The sequence below is a fragment of the Zingiber officinale genome, chromosome 10A, assembly GCF_018446385.1.
Source record: "Zingiber officinale cultivar Zhangliang chromosome 10A, Zo_v1.1, whole genome shotgun sequence".
In the NCBI taxonomy this organism is placed as follows: Eukaryota; Viridiplantae; Streptophyta; class Magnoliopsida; order Zingiberales; family Zingiberaceae; genus Zingiber; species Zingiber officinale.
Window position 1 is genome coordinate 73,284,304 of NC_056004.1, and position 17,182 is coordinate 73,301,485.

The 17,182-nt window shown below is 38.2% G+C and overlaps 1 protein-coding gene across 1 annotated transcript; it reads right to left on the reverse strand.

Annotated features, from left to right (window-relative positions):
• Nucleotides 1–4,839: 4,839 nt before the first annotated feature.
• LOC122028093 lies at nt 4,840–8,839 on the reverse strand. Its single transcript, XM_042587110.1, has 5 exons — nt 8,480–8,839; nt 7,922–8,394; nt 7,177–7,584; nt 5,619–5,806; nt 4,840–5,275 (listed from the first exon to the last, which is right to left on the reverse strand). The coding sequence occupies exons 2-5, from the start codon at nt 8,349–8,351 to the stop codon at nt 5,030–5,032; spliced, it is 1,272 nt and encodes a 423-aa protein (XP_042443044.1). The 5' UTR covers nt 8,352–8,394; nt 8,480–8,839; the 3' UTR covers nt 4,840–5,029.
• Between the last annotated feature and the right edge of the window lie 8,343 nt (nt 8,840–17,182).

The following is a 17,182-nucleotide window of genomic DNA, read 5'->3' on the forward strand; positions in this document are numbered from 1 at the left end:
GCATCAAAAAAGGAGAGATTATTGGTGTGGTTAGCACTGACGGTCTAACTCAGGTTTTGATCTAACACTTTGACGAAGTGTGCAGGAGAAGCCCAGCTAGGTTGATGGGTCGACCGGATAGCTAGCACGAAGCCCAACTAGGTCGACGGGCTGACCTGATAGCTGGCATGAAGTCCAGACTGGTTGACGGGCTGACTGGATGTTTGGCACGAAGTCCAGCTAAGTTGACGGGCTGACCTGATAGTTGGCACGAAGTCCAGACAGGTCAACGGGTTGATCGAACGTCTGGCAGGTAAGTTAAGTTAAGTCACTGGAGGGGAGTGACTTGGTGAGGACGCGCTCCCAGTTAGGGAACTTAGGCAACAATCCAACTTAGATCCATTTCGGAAGTCTAAGTTGAGATCATAACTAGATTCGGTCTCGGTGAGACGAAATCTAATTATTACCCTGTTTTATTATATTTGTGCTAACTTTTATTTTGCAGGGTAGTTTAATCTTTATTTTGCTTTGGACTAACATTTTCTTACAGGAAAAGGAATTTCTGGAAAATGGTGGTCCAGGCGCCCGGAAGGGATCCGGGCGCCCAGACGGCAAAACTCATCTTGTCTCAGATATGGAGCAAGCTGATTGGCCAGACCTACGTCACGGTCCAGGCACCCAGAAGGGATCCGAGTGCCCTGAGCATGCCTATAAAAGAAGGCCTCCACGGAGCATCAAAATAACTGCTTCCTACGACTGCTCTATTGGGCTCTGCTCCTACGACGCGACGACACTTCTCCGACAACCTGTGGCTCAAGTTCTTTTTATTGTTATCAATATTTTCTTTTTAATAGTTCCTATACTTACTATTGTAATCCTGTTTACGAACTATTAGTAATTGTCCAACGAAAGTACTCGACGAATGCGGGCCTTAGAGTAGGAGTCAACGAAGGCTCCGAACCAAGTAAAACTGGTTTGTGTTAGCGTTGTGATTTTTATTTAATGTTGCATACTCGCTTCGAATTTTCGATCGCTATTCACCCCCCCCCCCCCCTCTAGCGACTTCTACGATCCAACAACCAGGACTTTCTAACTGCCTAGCTTCACTCACTAGGACTTTCCAACTACCTAGCTTCACTTACCATGACTTCCATCTATCTGGCTTCACTCATCAGGACTTTCCATCTGCCTGGATTCACTCATCAGGACTTTCCAACTGCTTGGCTTCACTCACCGGACTTTCCAACTGCCTGACTTCACTCACTAGGACTTTCCATCTGCCTGACTTTACTGACCAAGACTTTCCAGCTAGTTGGCTTCACTCACCAGGACTTTCCATCACTATCCAACTTCACTCATCGGGACTTCTCACATCAAGTGTCCGGTCAACATTGACCCACTTGGCTTTTTTTCTTCTTCCAACCATCCTGTTGGTCTTGCTCTTGCCTAACCTCTACTTAGGACTTTCTTAGTTAAGTATCCAATCAATCTTGACCTATTTGTTTACTCTCTCATATCAAATTGGTCAACCTTTGACCAGTGAAGAATTATACCAACAATCTCCCAAATAGATAATTACACATACAATCTCCATATATTGTCAAATATCAAAACTCAATCTTGAGTCAAACTGGTCAATTTTGACCCATGGACAATTGCATCAACACGATTTTAATGCCCTTCACCAACACCAACTACATCAAAGTTATTTCAATTTCACTTCACCTAAGTGCTCCTATCAAGTCCTTGGTCCCTCAAATACACCAAGTGCTTAGCTTGATCCCTCGTGCCATCCTTCACTCGTTCACCTATGTACTCCACCTCTTGTGGCTCTCATCAAAACTTCCACCTCGATATTTTTTAATCACGTGTTCCATCTGTAGGATCGTTGCGGTCGGCTAGAAGGGGGGTTGGATAGCCCTATAAATACAAAAACAAAAACCAACCCTTCTTGAACTCTTAAGCTAACACTTGCATAAATAGATAAACAGAAAATAACTTAGAAAAGTAAAAGGCACACCGAGATTTACTTGCTTACAACCGGGGAGGTTGTTAATCCAAGGAAAGCGTAGCACTAGGATCTCCTTCAGGCGGAGAAGCCTTTTACAGGAATGAAGCGCACAACAGAAGCTAAACTACAGAAAAAGCTCACAAGTGTAGAAAGAATGCTTGAGTTCTAAATTGATGAAAAGCTTCTGGACCAAGACTATATTTATAGTCTTGGCCTGGGCGCCCTGAGGGTTCTGGGCGCCCTGGGGGGATAAAACTTTATCCCTCAATGTTCAGATCGTGTCAATCATGATCTGGTCAACTTTTCAGGTCCGGGCGCCCGGAAGGGTTCCGGGCACCCCGGGCAGGTCCGGGCGCCCTAGACTGTTCCGGGCGCCCTGGACTATTCCGGGCGCCCCGAAGTCAACTCTAGTTGACTTTTTCAGTCCGGGTCCTTTGCTTCGGCTCTGCTCGCCTCGGTCCGGGTCTTCTACTCCGGATCCGCTCGCTTGGGTGATCTCTGCCATCCGAAAAAGGGCTCACCCGAACCCAGCTTTCGGTCTTCTCGAGCAGACTTCTGCTCCGGCTTCTCGTCCCTTGGAATCGTCGCATGGTTCCTTCTCGTCCGGCAGCGTACTCATCCGCAATCTTCGTCCCTCGATCGCACCCCGTGCCGACCTTCTCGTTAGCTGCGTCTCTTGCTCATCGAGCAGTCTTCCGCTCTGGCTTCTCGTCCCTCGGAACCACCGCATGCTTCCTTCTCGTCGGCCGGTGTACTCTTCCACAGCGTCTCATCCCTCGGACGCACCGTGTGCTGTCCTTCTCACTAGCTACGTCTTCGGCTTGACTACCTGTGCTCCTAAGCTCCTGCACACTTAGACACAAGGTTAGAAAAACACAGAACCTAACTTAACTTATTGATCACACCAAAACAACCTTGGGGTTCTAACACCATCAATATCCCATATCATCTTTATTTGATCTCTAACAAACCTTGAGACATCAACCACATTAGCTTGGTCACACCAAGTCATTAACCACCTTAACTGAATGCAAGTAAGAAAGAGTATAAAGACAACATAGAGATTACAAATCAAGCATAGATTGTCGGAGAGGCTCATGGCATCATAGTTATGGAACCTGAATGAACAAAAGCATAGGAGTGAGATGAAACATTGAGATAATTGAATACAAAGTCTCAAATCTCGAGGCTTCTTTTATATGCCTCTATTAGTTGACTGGAAATCGTTCAGTCGACTAAATCCTATTAGTCGACTGAGGCTCTATTAGGCGACTAATCCCCGCTCCTTTCCTTACTCAGATCTAATCTGATCAATCTCGTGAATTCTGGGTTTTCGGACAAATGAAGGTTGTTCAGTCAAGTGGTCCCCAAGTGCTTCCTTCCCTATGACGATCCGATCATATCTGTAATATCTTTTCAAATGGGATTTGGTCGACTGGTCCCCCTGATCAGTCGACTAAACCAAGTTTTTCTTCTTTGTAGTGATATGAATATCTCTATGCTTATCCTCCTGGATCAGTCGACTGGACCTATTTGATTAGTCAATTGAACCCTCTCAGTTGATGAAAACTTTATTTTTTTACAAAATAAAGTTAGCACAGTAATACAAGTAATGAACCTGCAAAACATAGTTAGAAACATATAGTAATGCATGAATAATTTAGACAGGTATGACTATTTTGATCTCGATTTAGAAATCTCCATTGGTTTCTTTAGTTGGATCAATGTCTAAGGTTTGTCCCAATTGGAATATGACTTCACTGTTCTTTTTTTAGAAGAACCACTCCACACCAAGAGCTTACCTCAACTCATCCGCCAAACATCTGGTCTTTTAGACCTGTCTAGATTTTATCTACTCAGCATTTGATTGGTCTGTCAGGACTTTCTCTTAATTTGATATCTAGTCCTCATTGACCTATCGAATCCATCTTGTCAGATGTATCGTCCACTGACCCATATGGATTTTCTGTCTGGTTTTCACGATATGTCGAGACTTTTCCATTACCTAGTATCTGATCCAACTGACTTATTAGAACTTTCCAGATATAGCAACCTGCATACTTGATAAATCTATTAGATCAAAATAGGACTTAACTTGAACCTCTAATAATATCAAAATATAAGTTCAATTTTGATGCAACCTGTACCAACACCACTTACACCTAAGTGCTCCTATTAGGTCCTTGGTTCCTCAAATACACCAAGTGCTTGGCTTGATCCCTCGTGTCATCCTTCCCTCGTTCACCTATGTAGTCCACCTCTTATGGCTCTCATCGAAACTTCCACCTCCAAGTGCTTGGCTTGATCCCTCTTGTCCTCAAGGTTATATTGTCGCAATAGGATATCCAAGTTTTCACCCCAAGCACCTGCAGTTCAATCTCTAGCTATGATATATTTATAGAAAATTTTCCGACAAATAGAGTGTGCAACCAAAAGATATTGGACTTCTAAGCTGGTCGTCAAATGCGCTTCCTGATTTATCCTGATAGTTAGTGAAAAAATTTTAAAAGGTCAAATCGATTATCTCAGAACTAGTCAAAGCTAACTAAATTTATCTTTTTGTTATTTATTAGAAAAAAAAAATTTCTATAAATATCGATTATTGGGAATCAAACCATAAATAGATTTGACACTCTTTTACTGATAATCTGTGACGATCAATTTGAACCAAATTTTTCATTAATCACTCTAATAAATTAAAAAGCGCGGTATCAGCTGAAAATCGAAATCTAGATGAGAATTTAATATTCTTCAGCTACACCAAAGAAAGCAACTACGCCACGTGGAGAAGTCTCCACGCCGCATGAAGAAAGCAATTCGTTGTTTTTGAAAGCAACAGTCGCATTATATTGATTTCTCAATTTATAGGTAGAATTACTAATTCAACTCAAACAGCATTCATATTCGAGGACAACTGAGAGAACAGAGAGGCTGGAGATACAGAAAACAGCGAACTTGGAGATGCTCCTGTCTCTGTTATTTCATACAGGGAAAGGCAGAGCAGATATACTAAAGCTGGAGGAAGTGAACTGTGCAACTTTAACAAGGGAAGAGGTTGGAGGATAACACTCTGCCGGACTTCTTGTCCGAGTCGTCAAGTCTGCTCATCTTTTCTTCGCACCATAGCAGCTGCTCCTTAGTCAGTCCTCTCATCCTCAGAACTCTTGAGATTACTTTGATATCGACGAGAGTAAAAAGCAACTCCACTTCCTCTTCAGTTTCTGGCCAGGTTTTCTTCTTCCAGCCTTTCTTCCTTCTGAGTATTTCTTTCACTTTAATCTCCTTCTGCATTTAAACACGTAGCCTGTTACATTCATGTAGTTTACAGGTGAATAGAACAGAGGATCCAATGTGTTAAATGGGCGCATGGAAAGATTGGCCATCCTGTGACAAATTCTGTTTACTGACTAAAAGAGTCGAAAAGGAAATAGTTGGATAAAATCATGTCTTCTTGCATGCTTAAGTAGTTCATTAGAAAGGAAAAAAAAGAGAATTTGTGGAGGAATTACCTACACAGACACAATCTGTCATAAAAATAGACATACAATTTCAAATAGAAGATCGGTAAAACCCTTGCTAGGAGTGACCTGAGCTGCTGATGACATGATGTGGTATACAGATGACAAACCTTTTCAAAGGAGGCTTGCAACTGCTGAAGGGGATTCCTAGAGCTTTGCACCTGAAATAGGAAGCCAGACTTTTTCTTGTCCATCCGTAGAAAAAGGAGGAATGTTAGTATTGATTCCTCAATTATCTTAATGAGGTCAGTGGCAAGAACTGGCTCATCTGAATCTTCTACTCCTTTCTCATTCATACCTGAAAAGAAGAAATCTACTCAAACAGAATAGCTCCTGATTTTGGCTGGTAGATTATTTGTAGCACAAGCACAGTAGATAATATGGTTCATATTCCCATAGAGTTAAAATTTGATAGTCCGTGAATGCCACTAATTATCATATTATTTTCAATATCACCTCATCAGCAACATTTTGGGAACTAAACTAGTGCTATTTGATAGTAGACATAACATTCGCAGGCCAATTTTCCTGATATCACAATGCTATTCCCTAAAGTTAAAATTGATCCTTGAAAAATACAATGTGTAGGAACATGGAACAGTCTGGAATTTACACTACTTGAATGTTGTTTCTATATGAATGAACCATATAAGAGAACATTACATGATAAATTTTACATAAAACAGCAATAGAGATACTTGATGGTATGAACTTGTTCAGTAACTAGCAAAACATAACTGAGGTTCTATTACTGACTTCTGTGCTAGAAGTAATTTTCTTTAGAAAAAAACAACTTTTAGAAAGCTATTCCTTTACAACCAGTATCAATTTAGGTGATATATAATGTATAGGGCAAGAAGTATGCATCTTAATCTTAAAATAGGAAGTATTTGCATTAAGAGACATTACTGGATGCTCTAAATTAGACGGGAGAATAATTATTAAAAAAAAAAAAAACACTACACATAGGGATTATTGATTCATATATTTCTTTCTTGTCTCTATTCATTACTTCTTTATCTGCTAAAATTAATGACAGTAACTGAAAAACTATCTTGTGAATCAAGGAATAGTATATCCAAGAGTAACCTCATTGTAACTATTATCATTTTTATCCTCAACTTCAAGACTGACTTATAAGAGAACATAGGTCCTTCAATTTTTCATTTTCCAGATGCCTACAACACATAGCAATTCAATTCACATATCCAAAGCAATATATACTGAATGAAGTCCTACAAGAAGACCTTCAATACAACCATTTATATTTTATCCAGCATAAGTTATTTCTTTCCAATGAAGAGAGCAATACTAATAGGCTCAAAATTTTCCAATGAATTATGAAAAAAAAAAAAAGGGCAGCCCGGTGCACGAAGCTCCCGCGGCATGCGGGGTCTTGAAGAAGGATCCATTGTACGCAGCCTTACCCTGCTTTTTGCAAGAGGTTGTTTCCAAGATTCAAACCCGTGATCTTTTGGTCACATAGCAACAACTTTACCATTGCAAGAGGCTGTTTCCAATGAATTATTAACATGGGAAAGATTTTATTAAGCAAATTAAAATGGATGCAAGTTTATTATCAAAGGAGTGATCCATTTGATACTTGATTGAACAATAGATGAAGAAAAGCTACGTTTAATTGGCATAAAAATTGAGTCTTTCATTTACCTAAACAATTTGGAACCTGAAGCAACTTAGGCAGTGAGATCCGAGCATGGGCAAAAACCTCAATCCTGGTTCCCATCTCAAATGGTTCATTCTCAATAAATCTCTGCAATAAAACCTGAAATTGTTGAAATGCTTGAGCAGCATAGCTGTAAGAGGCTTCATTTTCATACTGAGACAAAGTCATGTCCTTCAGTTGCATGTATTGCTTATGGAGAATCTCCCAACTTAAACAAACTTGTGAAACATAAGCAGCTTCAAGATTCTCACAAGGGCTATCTTCCTGCTGACTTCTAAGAATTTCATTGCCATCACAATGTCCATTTTGCGCCTTGATAGGGAGGTTAAGCAGGTTCATATACAACTTCTTTGACAAAGAGCTTTGTGAATGTTTTGAAGCACCCAACGATCCTATCATGTTGTGTGTTCCATAAGCTTAAAACAGCATATAATATAGGTTTCATCAAGAAAAAATCTTAGTGACCTATCTGCATCCCATTGCATATTTCACTAGAGAAAAATCAGCTTATAACAATGAAAGGACTACACAGAAATATGCTGATACAAAATTACTACTAATAAAATATATCTAAGCATCAGGCTTTTTGCATTGACAACCGAGCAGATTTGAGGAAAGTAATTACAGAATAGATCAGGCAATGCGCGAGAAAAAAAAAAAATCATAAAATGAGTTGATCTTCTAAGAAATGGATCAAGAATTATAATTTTGGCTAACAGCAGAGCATACCAGCTTCTTTGAGACTCTTGACCATCAGCTTGTCAAAGAACGTCATCCGCTCCGTGTACTTAGCATAAATTGCATTAAACGTGCACCATGGAGCATCGCCACCCTCTTCCGACTCTCTCCACCCGCTCGAGCTGCTCCCTCCCCCCTCTTCCTCTTCTGGATATCCTTCTTCAGGTATGAACACCATGAAGCTGTTCTTCCTCAGCTCCTTCAGACGCCGCTTCACCTCATTGGTGACGAAATCGTCGTCATCTTCATCCTCTACCGCCTTCACAACATGATCAGAAACATCTGCTTTCGGCATTGTGTCCAATACCTCGTCATTTGGCTTTTCCAGGTCTAGATTCATCAGATCCCGATCCTGATTCGAGTCTTTCTTCACTTTAAACTTACCGATGCCTCGAAAGCTTCTTATCTTGAGGAACTCCATTGAAACGAACGCGAAAGAGAAACAGATGGTAGCGAACTCGCTTCTGAAGACAAAAGCCAAAAACCCAAGAATATCGATCCTACCTTTTTTTCTCCCGTACGAAACTACTGCGTCAAATTTACACTGACCTGACACGTATGTTCGGGATTCAAAGCTATAAACGACAAGATCCGCTCGAGGAGGAAAGGGAAGAAGCAACAGAGTGGGAGGTCGGAGATCCGCTGCCGGGGAACCTCCTTGAGGAGCCTACGGTGCTAGGAACCGCTGGGAGACAGGTCTCCGCCAGCGCATTAGGGGGATCGGAGTGCTGCGAGATGGATAAACCCTAAGGGAGGCCGGAATCGAAGGCCGTCGAAGAGTGAGGGGAAACGTACTGCTGCCGAGAGTGGCTGGAGCAGAGTGGAGAATGGAGAGTGGAGAGTGGAGTGGAGGTGGCGGTGGCGGTGGCTCAGTAAGAAATAATGTTATTGCCAAATGCAGTACATAAAAATGAGGATAAAAATTAATTGTTTAAGAGATCAGATTCTCTCGTCCACGAAAAATTAGACTAAAAGTTGATCCTTTTATAATTACGATTGCACATATAATTATAATCTTTATCTAATTTACTTTTCCCCTAAGTTATAGTTTGAGTTAAGACAAATAATGAGAGTCCGTCAAGAGGCCAATGCTTGTGGTAAGTGGTTAAGTTGTTAGGTGCTTAAAGGATCCTTTGTCATCTGACTTAAAATATAATATAGAAAGAGCGATGAATTTAAAAACAGATCATAATTAATTATGATTGAATTATAATTACAATTTGATTTTAATTGAAGTGGTTAATATCTTGATCTAATACTTTTTTACCAGGATCTGATCTCATTGTTTAAGGGCACAACAATTATTAAAAGTACGCCTCTCTTAGCTGTATCTAATTATTCAATTATTATTTAGTAGTATTTAAAAGAATCATTATAGTAATTATGAAATTATACTTGCTACATATATTACCGTAGTTATGATTTTATAATTATTATAGAATATGAATTTTAGATCAACATGTTAAATCTAAATTGTAACCATTATAATTTTATAGTTGATATAATAATTGTAATTGTTATATTTTCACATAAATAATAGATGAATAAAATTGAATCTATATTATAACAGTTATAAAAAAATATAATTATTATAATATAAATATTTTTTACTTAATATCTCTTATAGTAGATACGAAATTTTTATAACACGTTAGACCTATTCAAAATGATTGTCCAATAATATAAATAGTTCAGAAACTATTGAAAAGTAATTGAGTAACTATATACGGTTAAACAGTGAATAAGACGTTGTTTTAATAAAAAAAAAGAAGATAAAATGAACCGTCCAAATTTGGAGAGAAAAATGTCATCTGACTTTTGCTCAATTTTTAAATTATTGTATAAATTTATACTCTATTAATTAAATTGTATAATATTTTTTATCAAAACTTTTAAATATATTTTTAAAAAATATATTAAAAATTCTATCTAACAAGATGATATAAATTATGGTATAATTTTTTAAAAAAAGAGTTATGAATGTTTAAAATTTTTAAAAAATATAATAGTTTTTTTAAAAGATAAATTTTTAATAATTATTATAAAATATATTTTTAAATATATAATAGAAATTAAAGGGACAATAATTTAGGAGCAAGTATTTTATAAGAAAGTGATATAGATAAAAAGTAATAATTTTAGCTGTGTTAGTAATTTGGCTCAAATCATTAAATCCATCTAATAATTTTTATATATGATTCAATGCTGAGGACCACGATTTTTAATATTTTAATATTGTTTATATTCACTTTTTTTTACAACAAAAAATATTTTAAATTTTATGTTTTTTTTTTTTCCGACTTTTTACCAAAAGGCGCATGTTGAATATGGTATTTACCAAAAGATGTATCACAATTCTATTTATACCAAAGGACTCAAAAAAAAATATATAATTTCTCTTTTACTCCTCCCGCCAACCTCCTCTTCTCATTTCTCATTCACCATTTTCTAAACATTCAAGTCATATTTTAAATTGAAAATCATTTTATGATTCAGATGCACGTGGTCTCACCCTCTCTCCCTTCATCCCTCTTTCTGGTCTTATAAACACGAAACGATCATAAACTTCCTCCGCTTGTCATACCTTCTCGTGCTATTTGGCGGGATTGCAAAAGACTATTTAAGGTTTAGAGATATCGTCGTAAGAGTTTCAAGAGACAAGTTTAAAGGATAACAATGATTAAGAACCTCAGCGTTGAAGGACAAATTTCTAACAAAAGTGAAATTAGTAGAAGAAAACAGTTAAAGATTTAGCTATGTATGTATAAATTTATTACTATAAAATAGGGTTGCCATGTAAAAAAAATTATAGTTTGGTACCAAAAGGCGATGACAAAAATCATGTTTATAGTGTTATTGGATGTGTGGTAAATAAATATTGAACAACACCTGCAATATGATGTACTCCATTAATCGGTTTGCAAGGTGCTCCACTATGATACTATATTTTAGCTAGACCTTGTTAATACATGTTAGGTTGATATGATAGGTATCAGCATGTTGGGCCTGATATGTGATCATATTAAGCCCACTTTCTTCTTTGATCAAAATTTTAGTTTGATATCATATCTACCTTCTCCTCGCTTAACCTTTCGTAGTGATTAGGAGTTTGCAAGAATCTAATTACCCTAGGTCCATCAATAAATTTTGACTAAAATCCACTGATAGACCTAAACTTATTTGATTACATCCATTTAGCGTGTTGTGAGTTTTTGGTGTTGCAAGGAGTTAAATTGTGTTCTCCATTGTTTATTTAGGGCTCTTAGTGGTGGTCTAACGTTATGAGAAGTTTCTGCTTCAATGCAAGCCTGATATGGGATGATATTAGACCCGTATTAGGTCAGATATCATCCCATATCAGGCTCATGTTGGGTCAGATGATTATATCAGGCCCAACATGGGCTTGATATCGGATCATATCAGGTCTAATGTGATCTTTGGTCAAAACTTTATTTTTTACATCATATATATATTTTCCTCGCTCAACCCTTCCTAGTGGTTGAAATTATACAAAATTATAAAAACCCTAGGTCTATCAGTCAGATTGTGTCACAACCACTGATAAATTATGAAAATCTAATATGTACACCATATCTATCGTTACTTGGTCTTTGCTAAATTAATATGTATAACAACACTTGATTATGAAGTTGTAAGTTTGCTAAATTATGTTGTAATTTATTTATTAGGGACGATCATATTACTGAAGAAATTATCTCTAAGATATGGAATACACTTGATGCAAATTCTTACATGGGACATAGAGCTAATGTAGGAGAATTATCCAGAATAAATATTTCATTATCTTCTGAGTATAGTGGTGTGTAGAACACAAATAGAAATACAAGTAATAATTTGACATTTGATCTAAATGAAGAAACAAGTATTTTAGAAGATAAGCTTCTGAATCCTTGTATAATACTTACTGATTACTTTGAGCCTACTTGGAGTGAGGAGGAAGGATATTATAACTGAATTAGAGAGAAAGTACAATGCAATACAGATGTACAAGAATTCTTAGCTGATGATATGTAGATTGAACAATAGAAAATTCCCCTAGACCAGTACAGTGACTTAGAGGAGGAGTTCCTAATAGCTGATGATCCATATATTTTAAATTCTCGATTGCTCCAAAGGTCAATTGAAGAGGCAACAGATGAGCGTGAATTTTGTATTGGACAGATTTTTTCATCTCGACAAGAGTTTAAGAATGCACTTATGAAACATGCCATGATTAAACATATGAGGTATAATCAAGTTGACATCCAAAAAAATAAAATAAAAGTCATCTATTTCAATCAACTATGTATATGAAGAGTAGTTACTCGAGGGATGTAGAGTTTACTATTACAAAATATGTAAAGGAACACCAATGTGGCACCATTAGGGAAAGTGATGATCCTCAAGCATGCTCTTCCTCCTTTGTAGCGTCTTTTGTTGAAGAGCAATTTGTTGCTAATGAACAGTACAAACCAAGTATGATTATAACAGATATAAAAGCTAGTTTTGGAGTGACCATATCATATAGAAAAGTATACATAGCTCGGGATAAAGCGATGGAGAAGGTCATTGGAGATTATGACCAAGCATATATTAATCTTCCACTATATCTACGTGAGTTAAGAGTCAGAGATCTTGAAACCTATGTGGCAATACATAGGAATAGTGATAATCAGTTCCAGCGCTGTTTTTGGGATTTCGAAGATTGCTGAAGAGTATTCAAGTCTTATCTATGCAAATTGATCAGAATTAATATCACACATCTAAGAGGAAAGTATCCAGGTGTGTCATTGATGGCTACAACAATTAATGCTAATGATAATGCCCTCCTGATATGAGTTGCACAAGACAAGATCCTATGGAAGATATTTCATTGATTGAAAACCAACAATTCGTAACACTGCTTAACTAGAAGGAAGACCAAGAGTCTGGCAATGAATCCAAGACCAAGAAAAGAGAATGACTCTTTGCCACTCCTAGTCAAAATGAAATGCAACCTTTTAATCATATCCCTAGTTGCATGTATTTATTTAACGACACTTAAATGCATACTTGTTTAATTAAACTTTGCTATTAGCAAAGTTTATGTATTTAAGGAGACGTAATGAGTGAAGAAAGGTATTCGAAGAATAAGTTATATTTTCTCTTCCTAAAGGTTAAGAGATCTTTTATTGGAGAAACTCTAGAGTTCGGTGGTGCTTGTGCTGTATCCGATCATTAGTTTTCTCGCCATCAATCGAGAATCGGTGGTGTCGCTGTATCTGATTCGGTGTTGGTGCTCGCGATTTGGCATCATTTTGGTATCAGAGCGAGGTTGATGGCAAATCGACGTCGACGTCCAACTAACGGTGAAGCTGTGGTTTAGGAGCGTGACCTTAGTGATGTCGAGATTGAGAACTTGCGAAGACAGGTCCAACAATTGCAGCAACAAATACAAACAATGCAAGTTAATGATTCTCGTCAAAACTTTGAGCGTGAGTCATCAGGAGAAGAGGTGAATCCTTTTCACAATAGAGGAAATGGTCCTGAGTCTCCTCGGCAAAGATGAATTGATCGTCATTCTGAGCGTTCGAATGAGATGAAGGTGAATGTTCCAGAGTTCGTGGGGGAAATGGTTCCCGAGGAATTCCTTGATTGGTTGCTTACTATCGAATGAGTGCTCGAATATGAAGACTTTTCTTATGAGAAGAGGGTGAAAATGGCAACCCTCAAGCTTCGTAAATATACGAGCTTGTGGTGGGAAAATCTTAATCATCAACGTCGTCGAAAAGGAAAAAGCAAAATCCATACATGGGAGAAGATGCGACGAGAACTCCACAAAAAAATTTTGCCGTTAAATTATCGTCAAGATTTATTTCTCCAGTACCATAATTTGAAACAAGGAGATCATAGCGTTGAAGAATACACTTATGAGTTCGAACAATTGAAGCTACGTTGTGATGTTACGGAGCAAGAGGAACAAATAATCGCTCGCTACCTCAGTGGGCTAAAAGGTATTATTTCCAATGCAGTTGAACTTCAATCATATTGGTCTTTTGTCGATGTATGTAAACTTGCCTAGAAGATTGAGAAGTAGTTATCAAAGAAGAGCCCCCATAAATCTTTTGCAAAGGTGTCATTCAACAAAGGGAGTTCGTTGTCTAAAAGTGACCTTCCAATTTCCTATTCTGCAAACAAAGGGAAGGGGAAGGTAGAGGCAATTTCCTCGGAAGTGAGTCGCGCTCGAAAGTGTTTTAAATGTCAAGGTTTTGATCATATGGCAGCCGAATGTCCCACCAGACGGACTGTTATTATTCGCGAAGTTGTCGAAGAAGAGGAAGCCACAACATTTGAAAATCCATTGTGGGATGAAGACATCAAAGAGATAGAAGAAGTCGCGGATGAAGGTACATTATTGGTTCTATGAAGGACTCTTAGGCTGCGTTTGGTAGGGCGTAATCTGCCTTGTAATGTAATCCTGATTACATTACAAAGCAGATTATTTTGTTTGTTTCACTTTTAAACTTGTAATGTAATGTAATCTGGATTACAAAATGTAGTGAAGTTTTGTAATCCAGATTACAAAGCAAATGCTATGTAATCCGATTACATTACGAGGTCACCGTCCCACCAAAATTTAAATACCGAATATACCCTTAGTCCACCGTCGGCCCCCACCCCCACCGCCGACCGCCGCCGACCGCCGACTGCCGCCGCCGGCCGCCGACCGCCGCCGCCGACCGCCGCCGGCCGATCGCCGACCGCCGGCGGCGGCGGGGGTCTGCGGGCGGCGGCGATGGTCGGCGGCGGCCGGTAGCTGCCGCAAGCTCCGGCAGAAGTGCGGCGACCGTCAGTAGAGGTCGTAGGACATTTTTGTCATTTTGTAATAATACAAATTACATTCCTGATAAAAAATAATAGATACCAAACAAAAGAATGTAATCATCCTTGTAATCAAATATTACATACATTACATTTCCAAACGTAGTAATGTAATCAAGATTACATTACAAATTTGATTACATTACAAGCTAGATTACATTACACCCAACCAAACGTAGCCTTAATGTCAATGCAATATCTCAGGAGGAAGATCACTAGGAGCGAATTTTTTAAACTCGTTGCACGGTGTCCGAGAAGGTATGCAATATTATAATCGACGGAGGAAGTTGTATCAACGTTGTTTCCACAACCATGATAGAGAAGTTGCTGCTACCCACGACGATCCATCCTCATCCATATAAACTCCAATGGTTGAGTCAAGATCGAGAAGTTCGAGTCACAAAACTGTTAGCTAGAGCCTTAGAGCCAATCATTTGATGATTGCATTATGGACTTGTTGTATCATATTCTATATAAATAAAGGCATTTGGTTGGTTATTATACTTACTTGTATTGGTGTTAAATAAACTAAGTATAATAACGTCCTTGAGTAGAAAGTTCTTACCTATATCAATCGATTGGTTGAATCGAAAGTGAGATGATATAGAGAACACTACTCTTAATCATTCCTAGTCGAGTATTAACATTCAGGGACAATGTTAATGCAATAAGACTAGCATGTAGGTCAACTCGATGACTTGATCTCACAAGTCATGGATATAGAGATATCAAGTTGACACATGGGTATGCATTAGAGAATGTATACTGAATGACCCGCTATGAGAAAGTATCATGGATCGTTATATGAGTGTCATATGCTTTCTCATGTGGCTATTAGTATGACTACTAGTCCTTAGACCTGAAGTCACCATGGTTCCCTACATAAGGAGTTATGTACTTTAGTTTCGTCAAACGTCACCCGTAACTGGGTGGACTATAAAGGCGATTATTGGGTATGTAACAAATTATGCGGAGGGATGTGAGTGATGTAGATGGGATCTATCCCTCCTATATGACGGGAGAGACATCGATATTCTTGATAGAGTGAGACCACGAAGTGTATGACCATGCCCAAATGAGTCAATATGAGATATTGAGCTCATTTGATTGAGTGAGTCTACTTGGAGTTCAAGATTTAGATTGATTAGAGGATGACACGGTCTATGCCTCACATTGATCAATCTAGATGTCTAGGATAGAAGGACACTTGTCATATATTGTGAGGAGTCACAATTAATAGTCACAAGGTGATGTTGGATCTCAACATTCTTGTAACTTGGGTAGTAATGATGTATTGCTAGATACCGCTCATTACTTATGCTTCTAAATGAGTTTAGGGGTATTGCCAACGTTACAAGAACCTATTGGGTCACACACAAAGAACAAGTGGATGGAGATTAGGTTCATATGATGAACCAAGATGATTAGATTCATTTGATGAATTAAATTGGATTAAGAGTAATCCTAATTGGGCTAATTGAGTTGGACTCAAGTTGATTCATGTGTTCAATGAGTCTAATTTAGATTATGACTCATTGAATCAATTTAATTAAATGAATTAGATTCATTATATTAAATTGGCTTGAATTAAATGGTTGGATTAGATCAACCATGAGAGAGATTAAGTCAAGTTTGACTTGACTTGAGAGGAAGAGGAAGAGTCAAGTTTGACTTGACTTTATGCCACATCATATGTGTGACTTGGCATTGAGTGGCCAATGATGATGTACCACATCATCATAGTTAATACATGATTGTGCCACCTAATGGAAGTTACATCTTCTCCTTTGCTTTAATGTGGCCGGCCACATTAATGAGAGGAGTTACTCTTGATGTGGTCGGCCACTCAAAATAAATGGGATTCATTATTTTTCATTAAAGGCTAATTGCATCTTCTTCTTCCTCAAGCTTTCCTCAAGCTCTCCCTCTCCTCTTCTCTTGGCCGAAAGTTTTCAAGCAAGAAAGAAGGTGAATGAGTTTGAGTTTCATGAAGAAAAAGGTAGAGTGATTGTCACATAGAAGAAGAAGAAGAGTGTTCATAAGATCCATTCTATTTCTCTTCTCTATCCTTTTTTTTTTCATTCCCATCCGAGAGCCCTAGAAAGTGCTAGCACACTTGTGGTGCTCTCTTCTCCATCCTTGTGTGTTAGAGAACACATCTTGTTCGTGTGGATACTTCTAGAGGATTGTCTACGTTGACAATCTTGAGATCCGGCGTACCTTGGACTTGCGGGATTGCGAAGGGCTTCGCTTCAAAGGTATAACATTTTTCCCTTGTAGATCTAAGTGTAGATCTAGGTAAACTCGTACTCGTAGTTTTTTGAAAAAAATTTCTTTGCACGGATCCGTTGGCTAGGGAGTTTCGGGGTTTCCGCGACGCGAAAAAGCGAT

Coding starts and splice junctions, on each gene's coding strand:
- LOC122028093 (XM_042587110.1), bottom strand. CDS start 8,351: ATGGAGTTCCTCAAGATAAGAAGCTTTCGAGGCATCGGTAAGTTTAAA. Junction 5,807..7,176: donor TCAGGTTCCAAATTGTTTAG/GTAAATGAAAGA, acceptor TCTTCTTTTCAG/GTATGAATGAGAAAGGAGTA. Junction 5,276..5,618: donor TGCAAGCCTCCTTTGAAAAG/GTTTGTCATCTG, acceptor GTTTAAATGCAG/AAGGAGATTAAAGTGAAAGA.